The sequence below is a fragment of the Bactrocera latifrons genome, unplaced genomic scaffold (genome assembly GCF_001853355.1).
Source record: "Bactrocera latifrons isolate USDA-ARS-PBARC rearing strain unplaced genomic scaffold, ASM185335v1 scaffold_74, whole genome shotgun sequence".
NCBI classification, from domain to species: Eukaryota; Metazoa; Arthropoda; class Insecta; order Diptera; family Tephritidae; genus Bactrocera; species Bactrocera latifrons.
In genome coordinates this window covers 359,451-369,567 of record NW_017537423.1, presented here as the reverse complement: position 1 = coordinate 369,567, position 10,117 = coordinate 359,451, and the positions used below count along the sequence as shown (strand labels likewise).

The following is a 10,117-nucleotide window of genomic DNA, read 5'->3' as shown; positions in this document are numbered from 1 at the left end:
TATCACGCTTCACCATATCCTTGAGGCGCTTGTTCTTCTCCAAGTCGCTGCGCTTAGCACGCAGTTTTACTTTACCATCGTTTTCCACGCGCACCTTAAAACAAGGCAACGCGTCCAAGCCCGGAAAGTCTTCAATATCGCCGGTGCGTGTATTGAAAGCGGCGCCATGCCAAGGGCAACGTACACGGCCCTGACCCAAAGCACCAGTATGCATTGGTGCGCCATAATGCGGACACTTATTACCAATCGCTGTTATCTCACCGTCCTGTTTTATCACCAACACTTCAGTGTCTGTATCGAAGTTGAACTTTTTCATTTCATTCTCCTTCAGATCATCGACATTGCAGACCTCTACGGCGGCGCTCGTGTATTCCGACATGTCGTCTTCGGTTGTAGACTGATAAGTGCCTGAAGTTAAAAAAATTAAATTGGTAAAAAAAAAAACAAAAAAGAAATCGTAAGTTAGTGTCTGTTTCCGTTGCGTTCGTTGCAATGCGAATTTAACTGAACTGTTTGCCATGGTTGTCATCAAAAACAGGTCTCTCTCAACCGAAGCTGTTTGTACTTTTTTTTTTTTTGCTACAACACCCACTCCGTTAGTTCTGCTTTGTTCAGATTGGATAAGGAAGCAAAGCGGATGTGTCTGGCGGTGAACGAAGGCAAGACGAAATATATCCTGTCATCAAACAAACAATCGTCGCACTTCAGACTATGCTCCCACGTCACTGTTGACAGCCACAACTTCGAAGTTGTAGATAATATCGTCTATCTTGGATCCAGCATTAACATCAACAACAATGTCAGCCTCCAAATCCAATATGTTGCCATTCTACATTCTTGCTAACAGGTGCTACTTTGGACTGAGTAGGCAATTGAGAAGTAAAGTGCTCTCTCGACAAACAAAAGCAAAATTCTATAAGTCACTCATTATTCCCGTCCTGCTATATGGTACAGAGGTATGAACGATGACAGCATCTGGTGAGTCGACGTTACGAGTTTTCAAAAGAAAAGTTTTGCGAAAGATTGCTGGTACTTTGCGCGTTGGCCACGGCGAATATTACATTCGAAGGAACGATAAGCTGTATGACATAGTATATACATACGACGACATTGACATAGTTCAGCGAATTAAGAGACAGCGACTGCGCTGGCTAGGTCATGTCGTACGTATGGATGAAAAGACTCCAGCTCTGAAAGTGTTCGACGCATTTGAATCGCCGGGGGAAGCAGAGGAAGAGGAAGACCTCCACAAGGTGGAGAAGAACCAAGCTTCGCTTTTAATCTCCAATTGGCGCCACCTTGCGAAAAGAAGAAGCGACTGGCGCGCTGTTGTTAACTCGGCTATAAACACGTAAGCGGTGTCTACGCCAGTAAAGAAGAAGAAGAAGGTAACTAATAGTTAAATTTTGTTTTACTCACCATTCAGCGGCTTAGCAGCTACTTCCTCAACCGTTTCCGCTGTTGACTTTGATTCTTTACAATTTACTGAGCCCATACTAACAGCTGTTGGTATTCCACACTTTAATTTAAGACTTGTATACAACGTAATTTTTGTTGTTGTTTACACGGTTTGTTTATTGACTGGTAAAACCTGTTGATTGTTCAACATATTGAGAATTTTGCGAAAGAAAAAACCGTAATAATCTAAATATTACACAAACCAAAACCGAATATACTAAATGCATGCTGCTGACTGACTAACCTTCGCTTAAGCGTTGACCTTGTGTGTCAGCGATTGTTAGGATTGTCTTTACTCCAAAATCACTGACCGAATGCCAGATTATTTAGCTTCGAAAGACTGGCAGAAGTTGCTGTTGTTTGTGTTGCTTGCTTATAACTGTGTCCACAGATCGCTGGCGCAGCGGTATGTTAATGAATTCCTGTACGAGCCGAAAACTTTTATATTGAAATGCCAACGCTTATGAGAGAGCCCGCAGATACAATGTTAATGTTTCAGTTAGTGAGCTACGTGCCTCGCTAACGTAGTGACCATGTAGTTGTTGTTGTTCTCTTTTGACCACATTTCAGTTATGTTGCCTTTTACATTTTTGCCGTCCGTAACACGGATCTTGATATTTTATTTCCACGTGGTCACTACGGAAGGGCGGCAGTTCGGCCACTAACTGCTTCATAAGGATTGGTTGAGAGTAAGGAAAGCATAGGAATTCAGTGCAAAGAAAATAAAACATACTTTACTCTCAATATATTGGGTAGTTGAAAAAGTCTTTTCGTATTTTTAATCAAATTTCAACTTATTTTTTTATTATGTATACGAATAAATAAATAAACAAATATGTACCATATTGGTCCATCATTTTTTGACATTTTTCCGCTAGATACATTATTCCATTATTATATGTATTATATTATCACTGGAAAACTTTTCTGGTTTCTCGGCGAAAAACTGCGACAAGTACTGTTCACAAGCTTCTCTTGAAGCCAACTTTACTGAATTAAGGGATTACTGCATTGACCGAAACAAATGGTAGTCCGATGGTGCAAGGTCGTGGCCATACGGTGGATGCATCAAAACTTCCCAGCCAAGCTCTCCCAGTTTTTGCCGAGTCATGAAAAATGTGTATAGTCTAGCGTTGTCCTGATGGAAGACGAAGGCCTTTCTTTTCTGTTGATCAGTTCTGGCCATTTATTCGATTGCTTGCTTCAATCTCATCAGTTGTTGACAGTAAAATGTAGAATCAATCGTTCGACCAGCTCATGGTGGATGATTCTTCTCCAATTCCACCAAACACTCAGCATAACCTTTCGAGACGTCAATCCTGACTGTGCGACCATTTGATGCGCTTCACAACGTTTGGACCATGAACTTTTTCGAACATAATTGTCGTATTTTATCCTCTTTTTGTCTCCTGTTACCATTCGCTTCAGAAATGGTTCGATTTCCTTTCGTTTTTAGTAAAGGATCATAGATGTTAGTTCGGTTAATTAAATTTTTCACAGACAATTCGTGTGGTACCCAAACATCAAGCTTCTTTTTGTAACCAGCCTTTTTTTAAATGGTTCAAAACCGTTCGATGCAGAATGTCAAGCTCCTTGGCGATGTCATGACTGCTTATGTGACGGTCCTGGTCAATCTTTTCCATAATTTCAACGAATTCTACGATAGGTCGACCAGAGCGCGGTGCTTCTTTCATATCGAAACACATCACATCATTCCAGAACGGAAGCGGGCGAACCATTGTTATGCTATAACATCGTCTGCGTAAACTTCACACATTTCAATGGTGGATTGCGTGACATTCTTCCCTTTTTTATACAAAAATTTCAAAATATAGCGAGTTTCTTTATTACTTTCACTGATTTTTTCGTGAACAGCTGTAACTTTTTTTCAACTTTCCCGATTTTAATGTTTTTTTTTTTGCTTAAATGAAACATAAAATCTCACCTTTTCAACACTATATGGTATGACACAATTTGATAGGTAGCGCTGGGAATATATAGTAGATACGACTGCAACGATATCTATTGACAAAATACGAAAAGACTTTTTCGACTACCCCTAACTTCGGCCGAAACTGACGTTTTTGTTTTGTATTTTTTATATTTTTTTTTGTAATGGCTTGTCCATATAATTCGATTAAAACGTCGTGAACGCGCGTGAAACATTTTCATATTAAAAACATACACTCACTCAACTCAATTTTATTGTTAAGCCATTAAAATGCTGGGTGTATATATTTATTTATTCATTATTATTATTATTACTTTTTGTGTATTATTAAGCACCTTTTGTGTGTCAAATGTCTCTGGAAATTGTGAAGGGTAACTTAACGATCGTATTTATGTGAAACGTCATAAAAACTGTTATACGAAATCAACATAAATAATTTGCATTAAATAAATGTATATATAATAGCATAATTTGGCATGATATTGCGGTTAGGCACACATACATATACATATGTATATATTTCTTAATAAAACTAGCACATGAAACACTCAACGCAATATTTGAAGCCTGGCTTTCCCCAAAGTCAGTCATTCAATTGTTATTGTTTTTGCCATTTTTTATTATTAAACATACTTTTGTACATCTGCATCACTGATTGCTATTTGTTTTTATTACTTTATTACACACACGGCTGCTTGAAATTATTACTGCTTTTATTGTCTTTTTAATTAAAATTCGCGTTTTTACTGAATTGTTTTAAAAAATAACGAGCTCGCGTAAAAATTTGTAGGTTTGTTGGGTACTTACATACATACATATGTACATCTAACCCGCGTGAATGTAAGCAGCAGAAATAAGCAACGAACTTTGCTAACTTGCACGATCAACTGACTGATTTGTACTAATGTTGTTAAAGTACAGACCAATAATGATAGCCAAACACCATGTTGTGCTGTTATTGGTTTGAGTTGAGGAGAAGAAGCATACAAAAGCACGTAAATTGTGATAACACGTTAATGTCTGTTTCCGGTGAGTGCGTTCCGATGAGAACCTAGTCGAAGAAGCTAAGTAGGAGTGAAGACATTTCCGTGCCCACGTCAAACATACTCTGCGATGAAATGCAAGATATCTTGTCTCACCTAAACTTCGTAAAAAGCGTTGACGTGCTGATGAATGCTTCTGTTTCAATTAAACTGAACTTCCATCTGGTATTAAAAAGGACCAGTAGATCTAAATTAAAACTGAACTTTCATCTGGCATTATAAAGGACTAGTAGGTCTACGCATAGCTTGGCTGGCTGTCAGTATAACGCAACCTATGTATATACAATCGTTTAATTACCGTTCGTATGACACTTTTCGTTCGGTCGTCGTTAGATACGCACGCAACCAACGTCTCTGAGGCCCAAACAAAAGAAATAATGGATATACAACAAATTGTATATAAAAATCACATGCTGACTAAGCACTTTACGCTGCTAAGGTTGGCCGAATTGTAGCATATGCATGTAAATAGGTTCAAAAGCACTAAGAGAATAATGTTATGCAAATCCGGCTGTACCCACATTGGTACCTGTACATATGTGTGTATAAACAGCATTAAACTTCAACAATAATCAATATGAAAGTATTGACAGCGGCGTATTTGATTTGAGCTCTTTGTAACCAAATTATTTGTTACAAATTTTAATGGAAAAAAGTGAAGGGGACGCATTATCTGCTAGTGCTTACAAATCACACATACATACATACATACATATAAATTGAAAACCCTTCAACATACCAGACATATTTTGCTATATTGTTTGAATAATTCACTTTTGAAGCACTCTTTGAATATTTCGCGTATATTGTCTAACACGTAATGAAAACTATTAAAAAAAAAATTAAGGGTTTATATACCATACCAGTCGGTTTTACACCATTTTATGCTAAAATAACGGGATCTGTAAATGGTATTGTAGCTTCTGTGCAGCCTAAGTTAACGTTTTTTTTGTTTATATTTTTACATTTTCTCGGTAATTTTTTTCGAATTTCTCATTTACAACCGTACTATTTAAGTTTTAATTATTATTTATATATTATTATTTATTTGATTTAAATTTGTCTAATTTCTACACTTTAGAACAAATGCCGACGATCGCCTGTATAACTCATACGCCCCTACCGACTCAAAGTAACACAATATGTAGAAATATAGAGCAGATTCATAGAAAAATATTTTAGTCAATGTTGAAATAAGGCATATGCACATATACATATGTATGTCTATGCTATCATAATATCCTAAAAAATGTATTATATTACAATAATAGTATAAATATGTACATATGTATGTATGTATATGTAAAATGACACCTTTCTGGCATACCTAAATGAAAGCGTTGTACCGATAAAAAACAAGAGAATGTAGAATAGTTGTTTTATGTTCTCTGCTCTGCCTATGATATATGTACATATGTACGTTCTCTGCGTTCGCTGTTTGACAGCTACGTGTAATTTGAGAGGGAAATTTTGCCGGATATTTCATTGCTGAGAGGAAAGTTGATAAAGCAGCGTATATTCATTTGAAATAAAATTTTTACTATTATACTTCGTTTTGACAAGTGCGTGAGGGCAAAGTAAAAATATTAATTAGTTTAAATTTACTTGCAATATAAAATATGCTTGCAAAACTCTAGCAAAGTACAAAAATTTCACAGGTATTAAGTTTCGGCAAGCGTAACCAGCCAACGCTCCCGTGTTAAATTTCGGCAACAAAGTCGGCCCGGTAAGCACATTCTTCAAAATTATTTCTGGAATGTTTTCTGTTGCTACAATAACAACAACAACATACATAGTAAACAGTTGCACACAAAATCAAAAAATATTTACATATGTCCTGTTTCAAAGTGTCACCGTACATTCTGGACCGTTTGCACTTCAGACATATGAAATAAGTGTTCGTGGAATGAAATTGTTAATAAGCGAGAGTTGTTTTGTTACAAGTGGCACTTCACTCATCAAACATATTATTTAACTGGTGAGTACTACATAAATTTTAATCTTCATCAAAGTAATCAAAGGAGTTTAGTTAAATTTGTAATTTTTCTGCAACTACGCATAAATTTTTCTCTTTATTTATACACATGCAAGCGCTGCCACGGATTAAAATTTATTTTGCTAAGTCTTAATTATTGTTTATGATATTCTATATATCTACAGTTAAATACACTTAGGTAAAAGTTTTTCAGGGATTGCACAAATTTCGTCTTCTAAGGAAATGTACAATCCTCCAGTTACCAATATAATGTAAACAATTTTTGTTATTTCTAATATGTATATTTAAGTGCACATAAAAAACGGTAAATCTTATGGTCATCGTTCATCACAAGTTATTCGTTTTTTCATTGCTAAAGGCTGTAGCGACTTGACAGTTTTTCCTTACTAAGCATACAAATAAAAAAAAAAATGATTTTACAAATTTTTAACAGCAATAAAAGATACATAGAGGAGAGAAATCTTTTTGGACTTGATGGTGATTAATTTAGCAATATTGTAATGCTAGATTCCGTTGATGCGCTCATTTGCAAGTGTAATATTAGTTTGTTATTACTTGGTGGTTAATTTTATGTTACAATTAATATATTGAAGTTGTTTGCTTAGACCACTTCTTGTATCCAATTCAGGGCGCCACGTATGCGTCGTAGCCGTGCACGCGCCAAAAAACTACATATCAATAAATATTCCACATAAGTGCGACGACCGCTCTCATTAAAACTAAGCTGATCCACAGCAGCGCGACCCTCACACATTACTTTAGTGGTGAGTGAAAGCAGCCATTGGAGAATCTGTAAAATTAATATCATCATATTAATTAGAGGCGACTGCTGTTTTTATGAACTCACCTCCGGGCTGTTGGGCATGCCACCAGCTTTAAGCCACTTAGATGGCGCCCATAGAAAAAGTTGCATTATGTTTGCCGCGATATCCGGGCTTACACGCTTAGCAGGGCTCGGGTTCAGTATGTTATAGATCAGTTGCTGCACAATCGCTGGGCATTCATCGTTCAGCGGTGGCAGATCGTTCTCCTTATAATCACTATTGCGTAATGACAAAGTTTGCTCGCCATTAGCCAAGGCTAAACCACCACTCGATGAGTAGAATGGATTGCGTAGGCCGAAAATTTCATATGCAATCGCGCCACAAGCCCATAAGTCCGCTTTTGCATAGTTCAGCACAGCAAATGGGCCAGGTTGTTTGTTAATGATCTCAGGTGCCATAAGCGCAGCATTGCCGCCCTTGTCGATATCGAAGGAAGTGTAAGGCATCTGCAAACCATGTACTTTATCAGCCAAACAGCAACCGAAGTCGGAGAGCACCAACACCGGCGGCGAATCATCATCATTCATTTCAATAAGTATATTGTCGGACTTAATATCACGATGCGCAATGCCATGTCGATTAATATGCGCCGTAGCTTCAAGCAATTGCGCCAACAGCAATAGTTTGGTACGGGCGCTCAGTTTGTGTGAATCCAGTAGCGCGCGCAAGCTGTAGTCGTAGCGTTTCATCAACAAATAAAGCGACATATTGCGTCCATAACCATGTGGATTGATGCGTTGCGGCTGCGCAACTGGGTAAAGTATATGGCCGTCGGGGAAATTGCGTACCTCATCGCAGAAGAAGCCAAACATGCAGACTATATTTGGATGCGGCGGCAAAGTGAGTGTTTGATTTTGTAATAAGCGTTCCCACTCTTCCGAACCGTCATTCATGCGACGCGCACGTGCCGGCACGGTCTCCTTGTACATGGCGCGCAGAATGGAGAGTGCATTACTTTGTATGTCATAGTTGAACATCATTTTCAAAGCGAGCGGATAGCGATTTATACCCGCTAATGGCGCATCTATGGATTCCTGCAAATAAAGAATTTTATTAGTATTTTCAATCAAACATAAAAATATGCAAATTTATACGTACGAGTCCTTGCATACCACTACTAATTCCAGAGAAACCAGCATTTCTATCACTAATCAAATCGTTGTCTAATTTCTGCATATTTTCTTCTTCCAAGTCACTGGTGCGTCGTGCACTACGCTCGGCGACAAAAGCAGCAGCCGCGGAGTTCTGATTATACAATTCATTAAGATTATCCATAGAGCTGCCGAAATTGTGTACAAAACGTGACATATTCTGTATTGGAGACATCAATTCTGGATGGAAAGATTGTTGTTGAAGTGGTACAGCTGCGGTAGTGCGCGCCATAGCAGCTGCTGCTTCGGCGTCATGCGTTGCATCTAAGATAGGCGTTTCTATAGATGTAGAGTTACTACTTGCGTTTCTAAATGCTGCCGAATACACTACTGCAGCACAACCTTTTGCAATAGCCGGTCCCACGTCCAATTTATCGATGCTGAAGTCACTATTAAGACTTTCGGATATCTCATCATAATTCCAAGATGCTTGTAGACGACCGGCGGCTTCGCGTATCTCCCAACACACACCCTCCAATTCGTCCTCTTTTGTTAGCACACCAGCGCCGGAGGCCAAACTCACGCCGACGAGTGCAAAAAAAGGTGCAGAATCGCCATAGAAGAGCTTTTTAGTTGCTTGCGTGCGTAATTCTTGTGAGTAATTGGTTGTGACGCGATTTAAGATATTGTCGATGAAAACTTTGCGCGCATGTTGGCCAACGCTTAAGAGGCCGGTACGTGGCAGCGACTTTGAGGCGCCACTTGTAGCTGCATGTGTAATGCCTTGAAGCGCTCCTCTAGCCGGCAAAGGTTGAGCGGACGCGGTAACACTAACAGCGCCCGACTAGACGCAATAAATATTTAAATAATGCTAATGAAGAAAACATTTAGTGGCATTCAATTCTAATGTAACATACCCTTAAAGAGTTGGGTAAGCTCCGGCGCGTCTTCTCGCGGTTTTGTTCCAAAATGTTGAAGTGTATATCGCGTTTCCAGTAACTTTGTAGGAAGTAGCGACCATGTTTAACCAGTCGTAAGGTTAGCAGGCGCACAGACATCCTCGTCGCTTTCTAGTGATACGCCTATGTATTGTTTATTGTAATTGCAATGATACACCCACAAACACAGTAGCTGGTTTCTCGCTGCAATAACAGAATGCGTATATTTTTTCGTGTTTGTGTTTGTTGCTGTAATATTTACGCCGCAGAAACGCAGAAAGGCAAGACATAACAAGCGTATTTTCGTAAAATATATATCATGTGGAATTTGGTATACTCACGTTTTAGTTATATTCGCGAAAACTTCTGATATTTTTATAACGTACACAGCAGCGTATTGCACACATCGAATATGATTGGCGTAGCAAGTGCTACTTCCCTACTTTTTTGCAATTATCTAACAATAGCAATATTTTCACGCTTGGCTACTTGCTAGATGTTAAAATGGATTTAATATGTTACAACAAAGCTTGTAAATAGCTGCACAACTTTTGCTTGTATTATTCATTAACTCTCTTACCATAAATTGTAGATAATTAAGCGATTTCTACTGGTCGTGCTTTGTTTATTTTGATTTTTCGCCTTTAATTTTTCTCTTGTAAATTGTATTCGAACAATCGTTTTTTTTCGATAATCGCTAAAAATAGCAGAAAATATTGAAACAGACACGCAAAAAACAAATTGATCAGCAGCGAAATTACCAATCACAATAGGAAATCAGCTGTTTGTATTTTGTTTACCATTTATTCGCCATAA

General features: G+C 38.1%; 1 protein-coding gene and 1 pseudogene across 2 annotated transcripts; both read right to left on the bottom strand.

Moving 5' to 3' along the window:
• The window catches only part of LOC108976186, a 3,521-nt pseudogene extending 1,498 nt beyond the window's left edge, over nt 1–2,023 (bottom strand).
• A 4,765-nt stretch (nt 2,024–6,788) lies between these two features.
• Nucleotides 6,789–10,056, bottom strand: LOC108976231. Of its 2 annotated transcripts, none has more exons than XM_018945184.1 (6): nt 9,882–10,056; nt 9,643–9,793; nt 9,281–9,550; nt 8,371–9,207; nt 7,296–8,306; nt 6,789–7,238 (listed from the first exon to the last, which is right to left on the bottom strand). In XM_018945184.1, exons 3-6 carry the CDS (start codon nt 9,419–9,421, stop codon nt 7,050–7,052), a joined length of 2,178 nt encoding a protein of 725 aa, XP_018800729.1. In that variant the 5' UTR covers nt 9,422–9,550; nt 9,643–9,793; nt 9,882–10,056; the 3' UTR covers nt 6,789–7,049. The 2 variants fall into 2 exon arrangements, with proteins under 2 accessions (XP_018800729.1, XP_018800730.1); XM_018945185.1 differs by having other exon boundaries at nt 9,281–9,505.
• Between the last annotated feature and the right edge of the window lie 61 nt (nt 10,057–10,117).